A 23,356-nucleotide genomic window follows, 5' to 3' on the forward strand; every position below is an offset into this window, starting at 1 on the left:
TGTTCTACAGTTTCTCATTAGGCTGAATGAATAACTGACTCTAAATGTAGGTATTGTGATATAAACTGAGTCTGTTCTACAGTTTCTCATTAGGTTGAATGAATAACTGACTCTAAATGTAGGTATTGTGATATAAACTGAGTCTGTTCTACAGTTTCTCATTAGGCTGAATGAATAACCGACTCTAAATGTAGGTATTGTGATATAAACCGAGTCTGTTCTACAGTTTCTCATTAGGCTGAATGAATAACCGACTCTAAATGTAGGTATTGTGATATAAACTGAGTCTGTTCTACAGTTTCTCATTAGGTTGAATGAATAACTGACTCTAAATGTAGGTTATTGTGATTCATATATTGAGTTATCTCAATTGTCTGTCTGTCTTAGAGATAAATTATGACAATTCTAATGGCGGCTGTACACTAGCGCTAGTGTGTCTGCTCATGTGAGTGTGTGTGTGTGAGTGTGTGTCCACACTGGCGCCACGGTGTCTCCCTTCTGTTTGTGCTGCTGCTGTTTCCTAGAAGAGTAAAAATCAATTCCCCCTCACTCTCCTCTTACAGAGAGAGACGCACACAAACAGATTAGCACATTAGCTTCATTTAATCGCCTAGCAAAGAGCGATGAGCAGCGAGAGAGAGAGGGGAAGAAAAGAAGATAGATTTCCACAGTCGAGAGTCGTTCCTGCTCTCAGTCAGAGCCCGTACAGTAATGTAATACAGTGCTGTATGTAACTCGAGCTCCGTCCAGCCGCGGCCCGGTAACAAACCCGCTTCAGCTAAAGAAACACAGAAACACCGCCTGCGCCCACATTACGGGACTGAAATGGCACGTCTTACCAAACAGGTGTGGCTTCAGCCTTATTGGAGCTGGATTAGCTTTAGCAGAGGAGGCCTGGTGATGTTACCTGTGCATGATTTGACTGGCTGATTCGTACAGAATAAAGGATCTCTGTAATTTCCTCAAATCACCCCAAATAGCCCAGATTGAAACACCATTGCACAGACCTTTACGCCAGCATTAAGTGCCACACTTCCGAACAATAACAACACATAGGGTCTCATTCACCAGCCATTCTTTCTTCTGAAAGCCCGCTTATGGCGTTTTTACGAAGATTCTGTCATTCACCATTTGTTCTTAGGTAAGAACAGAATCTACACACACTCGAGCACAAAGGTGAGAACAGTTCTGCGCTTTAAAAACCCGTCATGAATCTGGTGCAGACTTTTTCTTAGGACCTTTCTCAAGAACACGTTTAAGAACAAACTTATGAAGATATTGGTGAATGAGGTCTAGAGTTCTAAAGGGCGAATATGCCCAATATTTACATCACATTTCAGTGACGCCTGTTATCAACGGCAATTGGAAATGATGGTACATAATCACAGAGTATGGGAGGGAATATACACTGAATTGGGTCTCAAAGCTGCTTTTGGTGACTGATCGAAGTGCCGTGAAAGAATCGAGTACCTAAAACGAAGATATAAAGACTCCAGCAAATATAACAGGAGGTCAGAAGAAAGACCACTGCAGTGTCCTTATTTCAATGAGATGGACACAATATTGGGTCAGTGCTGCTTATTTGATACAAGGAGGCTACCGCACACTACATATAGTTCTTAAAGGGTTCTTTAGTAAAGAAAATGGTTCTATTTAGAACCATAAATGCTCAAAGAAGCCTTTCCATGATTAAAGGTTTCTTTGGCATCATGAAAGCGTTCTTCAGGTTGATGGAGAATGTGTTTTATATATATATATATATATATATATATATATATATATATATATATAGATAGATAGATATATATATAGATATAGATATATATATATATATATATATATATATACACAGAACCTTTTTCAAAATTGTTCTATATACAGCCAAAAAGCATTCTTCTGTTGTTACACACTTAAAAAATATGGTTCTTCAACGGTTCTTTAGTAAAGAACCATGGACACTCAACGAACCCTTTGCATGATTAAAGGGTTCCTCAGATGATGAAAATAGTGCTGCAGATAGTTCTATATAGAACCTGTTTGAAAAGGGTTCTATATAGCACCCAAAAGGGTTCTTCTATTGTTACAAGCTTAACATTGTAACAGTAGAGGAACCCTTTATCATGCAAAAGGTTCTTCGAGTCTTCATGGTTCTATATAGAACCATTTTCTTTACTGAAGAAACTCTTGAAAAATCATCTTTTTTAAGTGTGTGTAACAATAGAAGAACCCTTTTTGGCTCCTAACCATGCAAATGGTTCTTTGAGAGTTCATGGTTCTACATAGAAACATTTTCTTTATTAAGGGACCATTGAAGAACCATATTTTTTAGTGTGTACTGCTACATTCTGTGCAACACATTTTTATGAACCGCTAAACAGCTTTATGGAGCCGCTAAAAATGAATTACCATTATAGGACAGAAAACGCATCGTCTTGTTTCGAGATATTTCATTTTCTTACTCCTTGTCATTCAGTCATCACCAAAAAAATATGGATTTCAGTATCTTTGTCATGAACTTTTAGCTGAGTAGTCGTTTTCTATTACCCGGCTTTGTTATTGCATTACTGAGATGATTTGAACAGGACTACTTTTACTGAAAGAGATCTGACTTTGGCAAGTCATGGAAGTTATTTCTCAAATTATTACTTCACAGTATCTTGTGGGCAATTACTCAAAGTACAGCACACCCCCAGATAAACAAATCTGGCTTTAGACAGGCCCAGAAGATTGAAGGGCTCGATTTGATGGATGCCATCCCCACGGTAAAAAAAGAAATGACAAAAGCCATCCACCTTGTAAAATGACCGCCCCCACTTTCCATCCCCTCTGGATCACTTAAGATCTCTATTATCGATATTTTACTGCAAGCTCTGTAGACGTTTTAAAAAGAAAAGCAGGTTTGATAGCCAGCTTTAACTAACGAGAGATGTCTGAAGTTAATAAACCTGAAAATTATAGATTATAATCTTCAGGGATCATCTTAATATGGTGATGGGTGTTAACATTGTGCCTGATATTCTAAAGCAGTAGCTCATGCCTTACAGTTTTTTGAGGATGGAAGATGGCTGCGTTAGAGAGCTGAATGACCACAAAACAGCTCAGAGTCTAAAAGAGGATACCAGTGACCCTGATGCTAACTGTCAACAACAGAGCTAACGAAAATGGTTTGAGTTTGAAACATTTTGTGTGTGTCCTCAAATACACTTAATACAGCTGTAACAGAATGAACATGTGGATTGATTATTATAACAGAGAGGTTAAACTTTGTAGTATATGTCATACTTTGATATATAATAAGTAAGATGACACATTTGAAAAGGTTTTACCTCCTGCCCCACCACCACCACCGGTTAGGTTACCATCCCCTCAACTCAATCACTGGTTAGAAGAGCTGAGATGACTCAGAACTCTTATCAATACTGAGTGTGTTTACATGCACCTAATAATCTGATAACTGCAGAAAATCAGATTGTGTCAGTAACTGGTTCAGTGTGTTTACACTTAACAATCTGATAACTGCAGAAAATCAGATCGTGTCAGTCAAGCATTGCTGGTTTCAGTGTCGCTCTAAAAGAGTTTTGTTGCGTCTTGCAGGTGCTGTGTTAAACGCTGCTTGCTGTTTTCGCACGTGCACCGAGAAAAACGAAAGAAATCAGAGTAAGAGTTTGCATGCACTGAGAGGCCAGATTACTGAGCTCAAATCCAGCTCTCATTATTAGATTTCTTAATCAGATTTCTAGACCTTTATCTGATCAAAGAAATCAGTGAGTGTTGTTTACACGACCACTTAATAATCCGATAACTACAGAAATCTGATAATGATCAGCAACGATAAGTGCATTTAAATGCATTTGTTGATAATGAAAACAATTTCATTTTGTGCAGTTGAGAGTTTGACCTTTGATCCTAAACTCCAGTGCTGGTTTTACCCCCTTACACACTCGATGTGGTGCTACACGCCATCAGAAACAGTGTTTTCCTTTCTTTGGTGTGGCGGTCGGTCATCGTTTTACACATTCTTTGTTTAGTTAGAAGGTTGATGGGTATACAAGCACTTGGTTATTTTCACGTTTGCCTCCATCAAACAATCTATTTTTAACTTTCAGTAGACAATCATTGTATTAAAGCTATCCTTCAATTACCTTCTTGACTTAATAACCGTTTCATATCCATAATGTTGCATGGAAATAAAGACATCTAAATATGTTGCAGTCCGAGTAATACACATAAACATTATTTGATCTCTCCACCGTGATCAATTAGCAATTACGCATTCAGCTGATCCGTTGTAGGTGTCTGGCCCCGGTCTATCAACAATACTTCCGCAGGCCATGTGACAAATACAAATGCTTCTCATGTGCTCGGCTGCCATTATTAGCAGCAGCTCCTGTTGCAAGAATGATACGAGCGTCTGAAAGGAGTCAAATGTTAGAAAAGCTGTTGTGGTGCCCAGTCTCACATCCCCACCCTCATCTTACTTCCTCTTGTTTCCGGTCACAGCATTTAGAGATGTACATATCATCGCCATGAATCAACAACTCTGGGAGGAACTCTGGAAGGCATAGGTAGATGTGTATGTGCCTGACTTTTTACAGTTTACTGCGCTGGCTTGCATGAAACCGTGCTAACTTGCTAACTCTAGCTGAGGGTCCTTGGGAAGTGAAATCAGGATGGGGCACAGCAGCTCCTCTGATGGCACACCAATTTCTGATCCAGACCGATTGAACTTCTTCTTCAGTTTGCACCAAACAAATAAACCACGGTTCCCCAAACATTACAGGTCTCAAGCGGCTTCAAAGCAAACTGTGGTTCAGTTCGCTTGCTGGGATGCATTTTTGAAGGAATTCAACATCAGAGCACGCTGTTCTCAGAGCTTGTCACCACTCTACTGTCTGTGTAGTCTGCTTGTCTAACATTTGACTCCTTTCAGATGCTCGTATCATTCCTGCAACAGGACCTGCTGCTAATAATGGCAGCTGAACATTGGAGAAGCATTTGAATTTGTCACATGGTCTGCAGAGGTATTGTTGATAGATCGGGGCCAGACACCTGCAACTGATCGGATTAATGCGTAATTGCCAATCGATCATGGTGGAGAGATCAAATAAGGTTTATTTTTATTACTCTGACTGCAGCACATGTAGATGTCTTTATTTTCATGCAACAGGATATGAAATGGTTTATTTAATCTAAAAGGTAATTGAAGGAGAGTTTTATTACAGTAATAGTCTAGTGACAGTTAAAAATAGGTTATTTATTGGAGGCAAACATGGAAGTAATGAGTGCTTCTATACCTATCAAACTTCTAACCAAACAAAGAAAGTGTAATTTCAAACCTGCCTTTTATAAGTGAAGTCTTAGAAAAAGTTGTTTTCAAACAATTAAATGCATAACTAATATCAAACAAGTTATATGAGAAGTTTCAATCAGGTTTTTGTTCTAACCATAGTACTGAGACAGCATTGGTTCATGTTGTGAAAGACCTCAGGCTCAGCGCTGATGTACAAAAACCTACTATTCTAGTTTTATTAGATCTTAGTGCAGCTTTTGATACCATTGACCACAAGATTCTAATCCAATGTCTTGAACGCTGGGTCGGCATCTCGTGCGGAGTTTTAGAATGGTTTAAATCATGTTTAGGTAAGAGGCAGTTCATGGTTTTAATTGGAAATCATTCATCAAAAAATTTGGCATTTCTTGCGGAGTCCCTCAAGGCTCAGTTTTAGGGCCCTTGCTTTTCTCTTTGTACATGCTACCTCTAGATGATGTCATTAGGAAATATAATATAAATTTTCATAGCTATGCTGACGACACTCAGTTATACATTTCCATTCCTTCTGATGATCAAGACTCTGTAGACAGACTAACCAGCTGTGTGTCAGATATTTCTCAGTGGATGTCGAAAAATATTCTATAATTAAATCACGAAAAATCTGAAATTCTGATCGTCAGTACAGAAACTCAGAGAAAGCTGCTTTGAGAAACTTGGTTCTTTAGTTTCATATACCAAACCCGAAGGAGGAAACCTGTGTGTGCTCTCAGACTCTGAGCTCTGTTTTATCTGCATGTAAACACAGTCACTGAAGTAGCTTTTTATCATTTGAGAAATATCACATCTCAGAGAAACGCAGAGAAACTTGTTCATCCATTTTTTACAACCAGAGTTGATCACTGTAATGATCTTCTTACTGGACTTCCTAAGAAAACAATACATCCTTTACGACTCATACAAAATGCATCAGCATCCTAACAAAAACAACACAGAGAGATCAGATCACTCCCATTTAGAATGAACTACACTGGCTGCCTGTATCATGCAGGATAGATTTTAAACTTCTGCTACTCGTTTTTAAAGTTCAAAATGACCTTAAATCACTGCTTACATCACAGTGTCTGTCTGTTTATGTTCCAGCACATAATCTATGATCTGCAAATAGTGACCTTCTGCAAACACCTTCACAAAATACAGAAAACATGGAGAGACTCTTTCAGTTATTCTGCTTCTAAACTGTGGAGCTCAGTTCGCCTTTTATTAGACAGTCAAGCTCAGTGATCACTTTTATTAAACATCTGAAAACGCAGCTCTTTAACTCAGCACTTAATTAAAAGTCTACATCTTGTGGGGTTTATCTTTTAATTTGATCTGTATTATTTTCTCCTATGATTCTAAATTAATACTTATAATTTCTCCTATTACTGTTAAGCTTCGTCTCCTGTCTGTTAAGCACTTTGAGCTGCCACCGGCATGAAAAGAGCTTTACAAATAAATGTTATTATCATTATTACTATTATTATTATTATTAAAATGGTAACCAACCAAACCAAATGAAAAAGAGTTTCACAAAAACCCAAACTCTGGGCCAGAATTTCAACAGCAGATCAGTCTTAAAAAGTTAAGTGAACAGACAGGATAAACACATCAACGAGGACACAAAGTGTCACTGATGTGAAGCACTGCTGTTCTGAAGCATCAAAATCTATGTGAGTGCTAATAGCACCCCTTGTGGAGAATCTTCAGCCTGCTAAACATGAGGGAGTGAGTGATTGAATGAGTTCAGTGAGGTGCTTCGCAACTAAAAACAGCCGATAAACATCAGTTTCTCTCTTTCTCTCTCTCTCTCAGGTGTAATAACCGGACACAGTGCGTGGTCGTTGCAGGGGCCGACGTATTTCCTGACCCCTGTCCAGGAACATATAAATACCTGGAGATCCAATATGAGTGTGTTCCATACAGTGAGTACAGTCACGCATACACATATTCACCTGTTAACATGCATATATACCAAAACTGTCACACTCACTTACAGACGGGTCAATGACAAATAAAGCCTTTAAAATGATAATCTATAATTTTTCGAAATAAAATAAATAATAAAATTATTCAAAATAAAACACAAACAATTGTACATGTATTTTGTATCTGTATCTGTTTCATAGCCTTCATAATGGTATAAAATCATTTAATCCATTTTATCCAAACAGGATCATCAATTTTACCACCCAGAAAATGTCAAGTGGCGCAACCACACATTTTTATGCACTCTTAAAAAATATGGTTCTTCAAGGGTTCTTTAGTAATGAAAATGGTTCTATATAGAATCATTAATATACAAAGAACCCTTCACATGATGAAATGGTTCTTTGAATAGTGAAAGCGTTCTTCAGATTGATGAAGCGTGTGTTGTATATGGTTCTATACAGAACCTTTTTGAAAAGGGTTCTATATAGCACCAAAAAGGGTTCTTCTGTTATTACGATGTCGAGCTTGTAACAGTAGAAAAAGAACGAGGAGCGACTTCAGCTTGGTAAAAAGTCGAAAGTTGAGAGACATTTTATAAGAAACTGTTCTACTTTTGAGGAAAAGTTTCCTGCTGGAGATGCGAGAAAAGCAGCTATAGCTGAGTTAAAGCTTAAAGCAGAGCAAAGGAAGTCTGTGTTTTTGTTTATTTTATATCTGTAGCCTAAACTAGTACATCAGCACACACAGAGACATATTTACAGCCAAGATGGTAAGATGGACATAAATGTTGTGGCTCCCAAGGTGCTTTGATTTTTGTTGAAAGGACAAAAGGGCTCTTCTTAACATTTGGGTTGCCGACCTCTGACCTAAGCTGTTAATCAGTCATAACGGTCTTGATCTTTCCTGGAGGCTCCTTTCATATCTAAACATGATTGCATGACCTGAAACATATTAGAAACTTTCATATCATTCCTAGTACTAATTTACTAGTACAAAAAACAGTGAAGTTAATGAGATAAAATGTTACACATCTTGTTGGAATTGAGGTTTGTAGTTGGACGGTCGCACCACCTGACATTTTAAGATTTTGGGAAAGATAAATTCCTGAAATGAGTTTTGGTTTGGTGCACTGAAAATGAATTTACACAAAGCAAATTTTATAATTTTTAAAAATACTTATGCGGCAGCCCTCAAAATCTGAGAAATATTTAAATAAATAAACATATAGGAGTTAATGTTTTCGTGAGCGAACATAGCGGTTTTGCTGTGACATCACCTGTATAAGTAGAGCCCTTTACTTACACTATATGCAAAGGGCTCTACATACACTGATGGTGTAATAGACCCTGCTGGGTCCACTATATATATATGTATTTATTACATTATTTAGTAGGAAAATATTGCATGTCTTGTCATTGACCCCAAAACATTAATGTACAAAAGTATGCACTGTATACATACACTCACACATAAACACTCATACATTCACACACATAAAAACATAGTACATCATACATGAAACAAAAACACTACTGCACAAACACACACACACACACACACACACACACACACACACACACACACAAACCTCACACTTTCATGTGTACAAGCGGAGATGTGTATTCATACACACACACATCCATGCCTACATGCTCCTCCTCTTCTTCAGACACACACACACTTCAAGCAACCTCTTCTTTCTTCTTTAAAAACCAATACCCCATCCATCTATCCATCCATCCCAGTCCTGTCCTCCTCTCTTCTCTTCTCTTCTCTTCTCTTATCTTCTCTTGTTTCGTTCTCTTCTCTCCTCTTCTTTTCTTTTCTTTTCTCTTCTCTTCTTTTCTCTTCTCTTCTCTTGTTTCCTTCTCTTCTCTTCTCTCCTCTTCTTTTCTTTTCTTTTCTTTTCTCTTCTCTTCTCTTTTCTTCTCTTCTCTTCGTTCTCACCTTTTACTCTCAACCCCTTTTTTAAATGGCCTTTCCCTCCCATCCCTCTCATCCCTCTCTCCCCCCCTCCCTGTCTTCACCCCCTCCCTCTCTCCACTCCTCCACTGGGTGTAGTGTTTTTTTCGGGTGTAGTTCAGGTGTAATCCTTCTCTCTTTCAGTAGGGGGCAGCCTGGGAGAGCCTGACTGTGGGTTTCCTTAAAAGCTTCTCATTTTTTCCTCTTTCTCTCTAACACAATCCCTCTCTCCTTTCTCTCCCCACAGGACAGGGCCGGTTCTTATCCTGCAGGGTGACTCACTAACTCAGTCATTCATCATTCGTCTGTTTCTTTAATTTTCATTTTCCTCTTCTTCTCCTTTGCGTATTTGTTTTGCTATTCATACCGAACAAATTCTATTGCAGCTTTCGCACGTCAGAGCGTTGCGTTTCAGACCGAACCGTTTCTCCGCTCAGGTGTGATGCTTGGGTTGTTCGTTAATTCCTGCTTCTTGTGTTTTCAGATGAACCTCCCCTCGCCACCCCAGACCCCCCACCCCCCCAGCACAGGGTAATGGTACGGTCCAGCCACGATCTGCCATTTTCACTCTGCTCTCTGTTTCAGCTTGGCCAGCATTCTGATACTGACTGTTTACTCAGGAGAGAGAGAGAGAGAGAGAGGCTGTGTTTGTGTATGTGTTTGTTTGTTTTACAGACTTGGTCGTGACACAGCTCGCCCAATGCCTTTTTTTCCAAAGCTGTGGTCAGTTCCAGTGTCCTCTGTCTGAAAAGACCAGAGTGTTTGTGACACGTTCCCCGTTCCCCTGGGAGAGCGTTCTCTTATGCATGCGAGTGTCTGCGCATGTGTCAGCCCAGATTAATGTCAGCGTCGGAGAGCTGACATTAGTTTTCCCATCCGCAGTTCTGTGTGTGTGTGTGTCCATGCAAATTAGCATCAGCGAGAAACGCTGTTGATTTGAAGGCTCTCTGCATGTGTGATTGAGTGAACGTGTTGCCAAGGAAACAAAAATACAACTCTGACTGCCCTGGATCTGAAATATACCTTCTGTACATGTTCTAAGTGTAATTAAAGGTGATTTGAATGTAGATTCATGGTTGCAAACTCCATAAAACCGTGACCGGTTCACTGTACAGTGGGAAGATTTCAGACTGCACTGCAAAAAATGGCATCTTGTCAAGTGAAATGATCTTAAATCTAGTTGTAATATCTAATAATTCTCGTTTTGAGATGGTTGTGCACCTATTATAAGATTATTTAACTTATTTCCAGACACTTTTCTTTGTTTTAGGTAATTTTATTGTGTAAAATTCACTATACTGGTGGATCATTTTGCTGGTTTCAAGCATATTTCTTAAAAAAGACAAAATTATCTGTCAATATAATGAGATAATTTTACTTAAAGCAAGTAAAAATGTCTAGATGTAAATAATCTAAATGTAAATAATGGTGTAAATAATCTTACATTAAGCTTACACCAATCTCAACAGGAGAAATATCAGATTTATCGACTATATTTAAAAACCTCTTCAACTCCTTGAGACCACCGGTGGTCCCAAAACGCACTTCTTCATAACTTTCATATTTTATAAGCTACATTCTAAAGGTGGGGGTCGTATGAGAGCTGTAACTGTCTTCTTTCCAGTCAAATAGATGGGTGAAGTAATTTTAAACCCTTATAATAAAAGAAGCTGAACTAATTTTTTTTTCTACTGAAAGTCGACCCATTTTTCCACAAATCTGGGCTATAAACTATAAACAGATGGCGTCTCTTCAGTGATCTGCTCTGTAAAAATGATTCTATAAAATAATACAAAGAGCGTCTAAGATTTTTAGCTTTCAGCAGTAAATTGTAAGCATATAGCAATATGTGTATCACAAAACACATGTTCTGTTAATTTTTTACTAAAAATTTCACTAAAAATAAATAAGTAAAATAAATATTTACATTTCTTTCATGGAGTTACTGTAATACAATAATTTGCCTTACGATTTGGTCATGTAAATTCAGATGGACAAAACAAAAAAATACTATGGAGAATAAGAGTTTAAGATGTTTTTTTTTGCTTGACAAGACACCATTTTTTGCAGTATGACACCAGCTCTCCAGAACAAGATCTCAGATCTTCTGGACTGACCATCTCAGATTTGTTTAATTCTTTCAAGAAATATCATCACCCTCTGATTTGAGGTGGTTGTTCAGCTCAAATCACCTCAAATGGAGGGCTGGTGTCCTGCACAGTTTGGTCATTCCTCGACTCAAACGCACCTACAAAACCTCTATTGCTAAACTGTGCTGGACACCATCCCTCCAGGACCTCCAGAGTTACATCCACCTCAAATCAGAAGGTTCCAGGAAAAGTTCTGGACTGACCATCTCAGATTTGCTTTATTCTTTCAGGAAATATTGTCACCTTGTGATTTGAGGTGGTTGTTCAACTCTGGTCCTGGAGGGAAGGTGTCCAGCACAGTTTAGCAATAGAGGCTTGGTAGGTGTGTTTGAGTCGAGAAGTGATCAAACTGTGCTGGAAACCAGCCCTCCAGGACCCTCAGAGGTGGGTCCACTTCAAATCAGAAGGTTTCAGGAAAGGTTCTGGACTGACCGTCTCAGATTTGCTTCAGGAAATATTGTCATTTTCTCCAATAATAATAATAATAATAATCATATGCACATTTTTTGGCTTTTACCTTTAGCTTCTGAGTTCTAGAGACTTTAAAAATAGGTGTGGCCTTTTTGCTAACTTAAGATAGAATAAGTTAAAATCATATTTCCAAACTATTGATGGTAGATGCATGAAATGTTTTTATTGATTAAATGTGCATTTAACTACAAAACAGATGCATGTTTGCCTTTTATGGCTTTATTAATATCAGGATGTTTTGGGCCTCTTTTTTTTCACACTTAAGCACATCAAAAAATACTATTTATGAATCATCTTACAGTACATTTTGGCAGCAAAGTAACGTAGTAATGTGAGGGTTTATTATAATTATATAATGTTATATTATATAAAATTAAAAATAAAAAAAAGGGAATAGAAAATAATTTATAAGACCTATAGGAAGGGTCGTAATTAAAAAAAAAAAATGTACCAAATATGAAGTCTTTATTTAAGTCTGTATTTATCAAAGATGTACCCTGCATAGAAGAGAGAAATATAAACTACACACTTCATGCTACACAATGATGATTAATCTGTATTTCATTTAAATCTAGTAATCTGTCAAATTCCGTTAAACACAGTTATACGATTTAATAAACTAAACCATCAGAAAAGGTGACGGTTAAAAACAGTGAAATAGTTGATGAAAGTGGGGCATCAATAATGTTCCTTATCTGCATCAGAGGAACCAAACAGATCTCCTCTTGTTGCTCCTCTGATGCTGAAGACAGATACATCTCGGTTCCTTACTAGAGACTGCTTAGTTGGAATTTATTAAGTTGGAGTGTACTAGCTTTTGGCGGGGGCCATCTTTACACTGCACTCATAAAAAAGATGGTTCTTTAAGGGTTCTCTAGTAAGGACAGTGGTTCTATATAGAACCATGAATGCTTGAATAACAGTGTGGATGTTTAAAGGATGCTTTGCATAATGAAATGGTCCTTCAGATTGATGGAGAAGTGTGTTTTAAATGGTTCTATATAACACCAAAAAGGGTTCTTGTAACAATGGAAGAACCCTTTTGAGTGCTATACAGAGCCATTTTCAAAAACGTTCTATAAAGACCCATATGCAACACATTCTTCATCAAACTGAAGAAAGATTTCACCATGCAATGAACCATTTAAGAATCATGCAATGAAATGGCTCTTTGAGTGTTCATGATTCTATACAGAACAACTGTCTTTACTAAAGAGCCCTCGGAGAACCATCTTTTTAAGAGTGTAGGTAAAGATATGCAGCTGTCTAAAGCCCCCATGAGCCAAGAGCCCCATGTAAATACAGATTAGACATTCTGTATGTGTTAATGTTAAATTATTCCAAAATATAGACTGTAAAAATAGCTGTTATTTGCAATTGTAGTGATTATATTCAGTAATTTCATTATTAAAATAGATTATTCCATGTTGTTATGTGAAGACGGGTGTGAACAAGGCAGTTCAGAGAAAATTTTACATTACAGAGAGGAGCTTCTTTAGCGTGATTTGCTGGGAGTTGAGAGGAAAAATCTAATGAAGTTATACAAGCGCAGCAGTGAGACGCAAAAAAGTGGGACGGAAGTAAAGAGTTCATCTCTAACGCTAACTCAGGCTCAGCAGGCAGAGCACAATGCTAGTGCTGATGTTAATAAAGATAGCTCCAGTCTTAAGTAATTCATTGCAAGTTATTCATTGCTTCTCTCAAACTGTAGTAAATGTTTCGTATTACATCCTGGGAAAAAGTAATCTTTCTACTCATTACTTTACTCCTACATTACTCCTTATTACTCTGTTGGCAAACAAGTTTGCTTCTTTCAAGCTTGTTTCTTAAAACAAGCAAAATGATCTGAGAGAAGTCCACTTACTGAAATCACTCAAATCAAACAGGCCTAGAAATGTGGCTATTGGTACCTATTGTTTCATAATAGAACTAATAATAGAACTAATGTCGCTGCTCTTGGAACAAAACCTCCATTTTTGATGTTTTTTAGTCATAATTTGAAAACGCCTGTTGGTCTTTACATTGTGTGTAAATTTAATGATGAATTGTCCAATTTTAATACCATACAAATATATTTATTTTCTGTTATTTGCTCTCTGTGACTTTAAGACTAGGTTGGTTTCTCTTCAGCAAGTTACTCTAGAATGGTCAGTTTCTTTTCAACGAGTTACTCTAGAATGGTCATTTTCTCTTCAACAAGGTACCCTAGAATGGTCAGTTTCTCTTCAACGAGTTTCTCTAGAATGGTCAGTTTCTCTTCAACAAGTTACCCTAGAATGGTCAGTTTCTCTTCAACGAGTTACTCTAGAATGGTCAATTTCTCTTCAACAAGTTACTCTAGAATGGTCAGTTTCTCTTCAACAAGTTACTCTAGAATGGTCAGTTTCTCTTCAACGAGTTACTCTAGAATGGTCAGTTTCTCTTCAACGAGTTACTCTAGAATGGTCGGTTCCTCTTCAACAAGTTACCCTAGAATGGTCAGTTTCTCTTCAACAAGTTATCCTAGAATGGTCGGTTCCTCTTCAACAAGTTACCCTAGAATGGTCGGTTTCTCTTCAACAAGTTACTCTAGAATGGTCGATTTCTCTTCAACAAGTTACTTTAGAATGGTCAGTTTCTCTTCAACAAGTTACTCTAGAATGGTCGATTTCTCTTCAACAAGTTACTTTAGAATGGTCAGTTTCTCTTCAACAAGTTATCCTAGAATGGTCGGTTTCTCTTCAACAAGTTACCCTAGAATGGTCGGTTTCTCTTCAACAAGTTACTCTAGAATGGTCGATTTCTCTTCAACAAGTTACTCTAGAATGGTCAATTCCTCTTCAACAAGTTACCCTAGAATGGTCGGTTTCTCTTCAACAAGTTACTCTAGAATGGTCGGTTTCTCTTCAACAAGTTACTCTAGAATGGTCGATTTCTCTTCAACAAGTTACTTTAGAAGGGTCAGTTTCTCTTCAAGAAGTTTCTTTAGAATGGTCAGTTTCTCTTCAACAAGGTACCCTAGAATGGTCAGTTTTTCTTCAACAAGTTATTTAGAATGGTCAGTTTCTCTTCAACAAGGTACCCTAGAATGGTCAGTTTTTCTTCAACAAGTTACTTTAGAATGGTCAGTTCCTCTTCAACAAGGTACCCTAGAATGGTCAGTTTCTCTTTAACAAGTTAATCTAGAATGGTCAGTTTGTCTTCAGAACACTTCGAACAACTGTTTCCTTCATAACAAATTATTTTTCTGACATTTTGAAAAATGGTGGAAGTCTTCTTTAGATGGGCGGTGTCCTATAGGTAGCTACGCACTTAAAAATGATGATTCTTCAAGGGTTCTCTAGTAAAGAAAATGGTTCTATGTAGACCATGAACACTCAAAGAACCCTTTGCATCATTAAAGCATTTTTCAGATTGAAGGAGAATGTGTTTTATATATATAGTACCAAAAAGGCTTGTACTATTGTTACAAGCTTGTATCATAACAATACCACAACTCTATTTGCTGCTATACAGAGACCTTTTTAAAAAGGTTCCATATAGAACCATCTACAGCTTATGCTCCATCAATCTGAAGAACCCTTTCACCATGCAAAGAACCCTTTAATCATGCATAGGGTTCTTTGAGTGGTCATGGTTCTATTTAGAGCCATTTTCTCTACTAAAGAACCCTTGAAGAACCATATTTGTTAAGAGTGTAAGCTGCACTTTTAGCAAAAAGGGCTGTATTTCGTACCAGAAAGGATTCTTTGGCTTATAACAATAGTGGAACCACTTGTGGTGCTATATAGAACCTTTTCAAAAAGCTTCTATATAGAACCATCTGCAGCTTGTCCTCCATCAATCTGTGGAAGCATTTCATGATGCAATGAACGCTTTAAACATGGAAGTGTTTCTTGGAGTGTTCATGCTTGTATATTGAACCACTGTCTTTACTAAAGAACCCTTGAAGAACCATCTTTTTTCAGAGTGTAGCCTAATTGTCTTTGTAACTATCTGTAAATGAAGCCTCATTGTGAGCTCAGATGTATCTGGGAAAATCTGAACAATGAAGCCCAAAGTTTTGCTCATCATGACTTCCTGAATATATTAATCTGAGATGGTCATTTGAGACGCCTTCAGTGATGACCCATGGACTTTAAACGGGTACTGTGGAACCCAAAGTTTCCTTAGCACAATTCGTTCCTCAGTCACACACCTCTGACCACCATCATCATCATCATCATCATCTGAAATGTTTTTTACAGTCTGTTGATCTGCTATCTCCTTTCTGTCCATTGACTCGCTTATCTTTTCCAGCTTTAGTTCAGCAGGACAGCCGGATGGATGGATGGATGATGGATGAAAGGAGGGCGGGAGGGGAGGGGAGGGGTGGAGGGTTGGAGAGAGAACAGGGGTGATGCAGGATACTAAAAGGGAATATTTGATGTTTCCGTAATTGAGTAATTCTTGGATAAGTACGTGAGTCCCTCTTCCCTCCCCTCATTCCCCATTCGTTTCAATTCAAACCCACCTCTCTCTCTCTCTCTCTATCTCTCTTTCTCTCTCCGTATCCCCCCATTATATGCCGCCCTGTCTATCCTGTCGGACCCCCTTCCTCCTCCTCCTCCTCCTCCTCTCCTCCTCTCCCCCACTCTCCACGCAGTAGGAAGTTTCTAACTGAATCAACTTCACTTGATTTTCAATTTTAAAGCAATGGGAAGACTGCTGTGTAAAACTGAAATATCTCTAAATCTCTCTTTTTTTCTCCAACATCTCTCTCTCTGCTCTCTTTCACTGTCACTTTGTCTCCTCTCCTCCTCCTTTTCTTTCTTCTCTCTCTCTCCTTGCTGCTCTCTCCCTCTTTCCTTCTCTCTTTTTCTTCCTTTTCTCTCTATCTCTCTCTCTCTCTCTCTCCCCGACGCTTGAGTAGAAGTGGACCAAAAAGGTAAAGACCATTAACGCCGCAGTTTCTCCTTCCTTCCTTCTCCCTCTTTCATTCTCTCTCTCTTTCTCTCTCTCTCTCCTTTTTTCTCTCTCTCTCCTCCGTTCTGCAAACCCCTGGCCCCTGTGATGTGGTCGAGTTTGATGTAACTCCTTTTTCTTCCTTCATTTTCTCTCGCTTCTTCTTCTCTTTCTCTCAGCAAAACCAAAACACACACAGACTCTCTCACTGTCTCTCCAACACGCTCTCGCACTTCTGCTCTGGCTCTCTCTCGTTCTTCCAGTGCAATGCAACCTCTCTCTCTCTCTCTCTCTCTCTCTCTCTCTCTCTCTCTCTCTCCACGCACTCACACACACGTATGTATTTCTCTTGCTGTTCTTTTCATTTGCTTGCTGTTTTAAACTCAATTCCGATTCCTCAGATCCAAGTGAAACCTCCTCCTCCTCCTCCTCTTCTCTCTCCTCCTCCTCCTCGTCCTCCTCCTCTTCTCTCTCCTCCTCCTACTCCTCCTCCTCATCCCTCTTCCTCCTTCCACTCGTCTCTTCATCCGTTCATCCCTTTGCTTCCCTCAGGATCAACGTGTTGTTTCATTTGTTGTCACTGAAAACAGAAAAAGAACAGATCTTCTCTTTTGGTGTCAGTAGTCAGATGAATGAAGTGCTCCTGAAGGTTTTCAGCCCCAGTGTTTATTTATGTCACTCTCTGTGAGGTGGTGTGTCCTGTGTGAGTGTGTGAGAGTGTGTGTGAGAGTGTGTGTGAGTGTGTGTGTGAGTGTGTGTGAGAGTGTGTGTGAGTGAGGGTGTGTGACCCTGAGTTGACCAGCCAAAGTCTGGAGTCAGAGCCTGAGCTCAGTGTAGCAGCCCTCTGTGCACTAACCGCATTCCATTCAGATCCAGAGGAACTTTCCCTCAGTCTGACTCTACCTCAACTAACCAGGTTTACATGTAGCAGGACATCTGTCTCTCTCTCTATCTGTCTATCTCTCAATTTCTCTATCGTCTCTCTATCAGTCTGTCTCTCTATCAGTCTCTCTCTATGTCTATCTATCTATCTATCTATCTGTCTGTCTCTCTATCTGTCTCTCTCTGTCATCTATCTCTCTATCTGTCTCTCTCTATCTATCTATCTATCTATCTATCTATCTATCTGTCTACCTCTCCATCTGTCAATCTCTCTATCTGTCTCTCTCTATCTGTCTATCTATCTATCTATCTATCTATCTATCTATCGGTCTGTCTGCCTGTCTATCTGCCTGTCTACCTGCCTGTCTGTCGGTCTATCTATCTATCTATCTATCTGTCTATCTATCTATCTATCTATCTATCTGTCTGTCTGTCTGTCTGTCTGTTTATCTATCTGTCTGTCTGTCTATCTATCTATCTATCTCTCTGTTTATCCGTCTATCTATCTAGCTTTATGATCTGTTGATACGTATATTTATCTGTCTATTTATCTGTCATTCTTGGCAGCTAGTTAGCTAAATGGCCTGTCTATGTCTGTCTGTCTGCCTGTCTGTCTGTCTGTCTGTCTGTCGATCTCTTACATCCACCCACTCACACTTGCACTTTAAGTCTGTTTGGTTAATCAGTGTTTTTCTCTCTTTCACGCAAACAGGCACACACACACCATCGGAAGTAGCACTGAAAGAAGTGTGTGTGTTTTTCTGTGTGTGTGTGTGTGTGTGTGAATGCTGCAGGATGATACTGTGACTCGATCTATTCCTCGATTACCTTAATACCTTCCCCTCTTTCCCTCTTCCTCTTTTTCTTCCTCTCTCATTCTGTCATTTCTTTCTTCTTCCTTTCCTTACTCTCCTTATTCTCTCTCTCTCTCTCTCTCTCTCTCTCTCTCTCTCTCAGTTTTCGTTTGTCCCGGCACTCTGGTGCGCGTGCTGGATGTTAGTTCAATGAAGGAGGCAGAGCATCAGTCTGGAGCCTGGTGTAAAGACCCCCTGCAGGCTGGTGACCGCCTCTACGTGATGCCCTGGACTCCTTACCGCACGGACATGCTGTTCGAGTATGCGTCCTGGGACGATTACCGGCAGAACAGAGTCACCACCACCTACAAGTGAGTGTGTGTTTGTGTTCATTTATATGTTATGAGATAATTTCTGTAGAAGTTCTTTTTTGCTGGTTTTTGCTAAGAACTGTACTTTTGCTGAGACTCGTCAGGCCTAGTTCTGCTTGAGTTATTGAGAGATGGATGGCAGAGTTTATAGATATGAACTGGCAGTATTAATCTCAACTGGTAACTGATACGAGTGGCTGCCTTTTCTGTGCTGGTGTAACTAAACTCAATATAAAGACTCAAATGTGTCCTGCATGAATGTGAATTCTTGATGACGTTGTTACCCCTGTGTTTCATTCTCAGGCTGCCGAGTCGAGTGGACGGCACAGGTTTCGTGGTGTACGACGGCGCCGTGTTCTACAATAAAGAGCGAACGCGCAACATTGTGAAGTACGACCTGAGGACGCGCATCAAGAGTGGAGAGGCCATCATCACCAACGCTAATTACCACGACACCTCACCATACCGCTGGGGGGGCAAATCCGACATCGACCTGGCCGTGGACGAACACGGCCTGTGGGTCATTTATGCCACAGAGGCCAACAACGGACGACTGGTGGTCAGCCAGGTGAGAGACCTAACGTGTGGTGGCCAACCCATTTGTCGTGATTGTGTTTGTCCCCTATAACTGCTTAAAATTTGCTCACAGAGTTCTTAGTGAGCATCATTTAAAGTGATGTTTTCTAGTGGTATATAAAAGAAGCTCAACGCTGCCTCTGCTGTTGGATGAATACGTTTCTGAGCAAGCGTGCAGAAGATGTTTGCTCAAGGATACTCGGCTAACTGTTAGAGGTGCCATTATTTGTCATCCAAACTTTCCATTTAAGTGACCCTTATTAGTCCCACAACGGGGAAATTTCACCTCCCCATTTTAACCCATCCATGCAGTGAAACACTACATACACACTAGTGAACACAGACACTGGGGGCAGTGAGCACACTTGCCCAGAGCGGTGGGCAGCCCTATCCATGGCACCTGGGGAGCAGTTGGGGGTTAGGTGCCTTGCTCATGGGCACTTCCTTCTCGTACTATTGCCTCAGGGGATCGAGCCGACGACCTTCCGGTTACAAGGCTGGTTTCCTAACCTCCAGCCTACGACTGACTGTTTCATAGGGGTGGCCGATGTGGCAAAAGTATTAACATGATACGTTATTTAGTTTTTTAAAAGATTTAATTAGTTTAATTACTTTATTAAGAATGCTTGTACACCTTCTCATGACTGTTGGTGCCAGATGGGCTGGTTTGAATATTTTTATAACTGCTGATCTAGGATTTTTGCACAAACAGCATCTCTAGAGTTAGTCAAAATAGAGCAAAAAGGAAAAAACATCCAGTGAGCAGCAGTGCTGTGGATGGAAATACCTTGTTGATGCCTTGTTGAGGTCAGTGGAGAATGGCCAGACTGGTTCAAGCTGACAGAAAGGTTATGGTAACTTAGATAACCGCAGAATGCACAACACTTCAAACCCTGAGGTGGATGGGCTGCAACAGCAGAAGACCATGTCGGGTTCCACTTCTGTCAGCCAAGAACAGAAAGCTGTAGTGGGTACAGGTCACCAAAACTGGACAACAGAAGACTGGAAGGACATAGCCTGATCTGTTCTTGATGAGGTACACAGATGGTAGAGTCAGAATTTGGCACTAACAGCATGAATCCATGGACCCAACCTGGTTGTGTTATCAGTCCAGGCTGGTGGAGGTGGTATGGATGTGGTGGGAAATGTTTTCTTGGCACACTTTGGGCCATTAATACCGATCAATCATGGCCTGAATGTCACAGACTATTTGAGTATTGTTGCTGATCATGTGCATCCCTTCATGGCCGCAACTGACCATCTTCAATTGGCTACTTCCAGCCTGATGATGCACCATGTCACAAAGGTGTCTCAAAGGCCATCTCAAACTGGTTTCATAGACATGACAATGAGTTTAGGGATCTTCAGTCACCAGTTCTGAAGCCAAAGGAACACCTTTGGAATTGGTAGAACGGGAGATTCACAGCGTGAAAGTGCACCTGGAAAATCTTCTTTAAGAAAAAGAGAGAGAGAAAGAAAGACAGAGAAAAAAGAGGGAAAAAGTGCAATTATCCGAATCAAAATTCTGTTTTTTCCCTATATTTTGTAATCTGATTGGCCGTGGTCCTTGCCTGCCACTGTCTGCTATGATCTGATTGGCTGTGGTCATTGAACGCTGTAATCTGATCGGCTGAGTGTCTTGTCTGCTGTAATCTGATTGGCCGAGTGTCCCTGAGTGCTGTAATCTGATTGGCCATGGTGTTTATGTTGCAGGTGAACCCGTACACTCTTCGTTTCGAGGGTACGTGGCAGACCAGCTTTGAGAAGCGGATGGCATCAGACGCCTTTGTGGCGTGCGGAATCCTGTACGCGGTGCGTTCGGTGTATCAGGACGACGACAGCGAGGCCGGAGGGGACCTGATCCTGTACGCCTACGACACGCGTCGTGACGCCGAGCGCCCTGTCCACATTGCGTTCCCGAACCCGTACCAGCACATCTCCTCCATCAGCTACAACCCCAGAGACAACCAGCTGTACGTGTGGAACAACTACAATGTCCTGAGATACCAGCTGGAGTTCAGCCCCGCACAGCCCACCAACGGTAATCATCACAGTCATAATCACGATCTTCACTTATATAATGCTTTTTATTAAAGAAGAACAGAGAAAAAGAAAGAAAGAAGAGTGAAAGGGATGATGAGCTCTCTAATTTCTTTTTCTTTCTTCATTTATGTTTATATTTCACTGCTTTTCTGGGCTGTTTAATATTTATAATTCTCTCTCTCTGTTCTCTCTCTATTTCTCTCTCTCTCTCAGACCCTCTCTCCACTCCTCTTCTCTCCTCCTCCCTCTCTCCTCTCTCCTCTACAGTGTTTCTGGGATTCAGCCCCTCGCCCCCTCCCTCAGTGACCTACAACCCTGCAGGGGCGATAAACCGCGCTCCGGCCGGTCGCCCCTTCACCGCCACCGTGCCGGTCACCGTGCGGCCACGGCGCACGCACACTCAAACTCCGCACACGCGCATGTGCGAGGGGCGCGTCAGCAGAGGGGTTCAGTGGCCCCCCACACACCGAGGAGAGACAGTGGAGAGACCCTGCCCTAAAGGATCGCTCGGTAAGACCTACAATCACCTAGAATAATAACAGCTTTATAGACTACAGAGCACTTTTCATGCAAGTACAGTAAGATTTGGGGTTAAAACTGAAAGTGTTGTTACAGAATAGGTCTGCGTGATAAACAGTTTTTATCGTTATCGCGATATAAGTTTGTGTGATAAACACATCGTTAAGAGCTGCGATGACTGAACCGGTCATTATATTACCGACACACACTGTGAGACTGAACGCTGCTCTCCCTCATAGAGGATGAGGGACTTAACCATTAGGCTTAACAGCCGAATCCTGAGTGTTGGATTGCGCCATTAAGAAGACCCCGTCTCCATGTTGGTAGGTGAGCTGTAACTCTGACTGAGCTTATCTCATCACCGTTACTGCAGATACAGCCCTGCAGGAGGATAAACACCAATAAAACAGACCAGAATGACCACAAAAACATGAAAACGTATGTAGACGCCTTAGATGCGTCTCCAAAAAAAAACACTACGAGGAGAAGACTGGTGGACTGAATCTGTACAGCCTGCATTCAAATTCATGAGATTTTACAGAAACTAATAAAAGTGGCTACCAGAACTGCCAAAGCTCTTAAATAATAAACTCATACACAGATATAAAGCTGAAGTCAGCTTCTTATTCACCAGCTTCAAATTTGAATTTTCCGTTTCACATTAAATGGTGTTGCAGTTACACTGAGGCACCTCAAAAGCTGAACGATTAGGAAAGTTGGTGAATACAAAGCCTCAATAAAAGCTCCTAAATCAACAAACCCCTCAAACATTCTCATGGAGGTGTTTAATAAGCAGCAAACAAACAGAGCAGCTGTTAAACGCGTCTCACTACTACACTAATGAGCACTGGCCAGTGCATGTCGCTAAAACACATGCAGGTGGAGGTGCAAAGAGTGTGTGCAGAGCTGCAGGACTTTACTGAGCCCAAAGTCGCCTAATATTGTTTTTAAACTCAAAGAAACCATAATGATGTCTCACGCTTTGAATACATTCTTTTTTTTTACTGTTTTTTTACTGTTTCAACTGTTATATCTCCTGCTTGGAGTGTGTTCATGTGTGTAAGAGTAGGAGTGATGCCACTGGTTACTGTGCCACACATGAACAATCTGATTGGATGTAGCTCCGCTTATTTGCATAAAGTTTGGAATCAGGGTGTGCATCAATGGTTTACTGTGTCAGTTGTGTGGGTATTGTGTGGGTCGCTGCGTTATGCTCTGTTTGATGTAAATAAAAAAAAAAATAAAAAGGAAAAAACAATTTTACATAACATTGACATCACTGTTCATATTCCAGATATGCTGCTTAAAATTTCAGTACCCCCCCCCAACTTAAAACACCTTCCCGCTTCCAATGACAAGTAAAATAAATGACAACAGTATTTTAATTAGTAACTAGGCTAAAAAGAATAGTTTTCAAAGGATTAT

At 40.1% G+C, this 23,356-nt stretch overlaps 1 protein-coding gene across 1 annotated transcript in view; it reads left to right on the plus strand.

Moving 5' to 3' along the window:
* LOC118798141 (adhesion G protein-coupled receptor L1-like) overlaps nt 1–23,356 on the plus strand; it is a 99,099-nt gene that overhangs the window by 41,536 nt on the left and 34,207 nt on the right. Inside the window, exons 4-9 of the mRNA XM_036557493.1 lie at nt 7,124–7,233; nt 16,715–16,729; nt 18,586–18,793; nt 19,097–19,361; nt 21,083–21,410; nt 21,626–21,922. Coding sequence (XP_036413386.1) covers nt 7,124–7,233; nt 16,715–16,729; nt 18,586–18,793; nt 19,097–19,361; nt 21,083–21,410; nt 21,626–21,922 — 1,223 coding nt within the window. The remainder of the gene's footprint in view (nt 1–7,123; nt 7,234–16,714; nt 16,730–18,585; nt 18,794–19,096; nt 19,362–21,082; nt 21,411–21,625; nt 21,923–23,356) is intronic.

Source organism: Colossoma macropomum, unplaced genomic scaffold (genome assembly GCF_904425465.1).
Source record: "Colossoma macropomum unplaced genomic scaffold, Colossoma_macropomum, whole genome shotgun sequence".
Taxonomy (NCBI): Eukaryota; Metazoa; Chordata; class Actinopteri; order Characiformes; family Serrasalmidae; genus Colossoma; species Colossoma macropomum.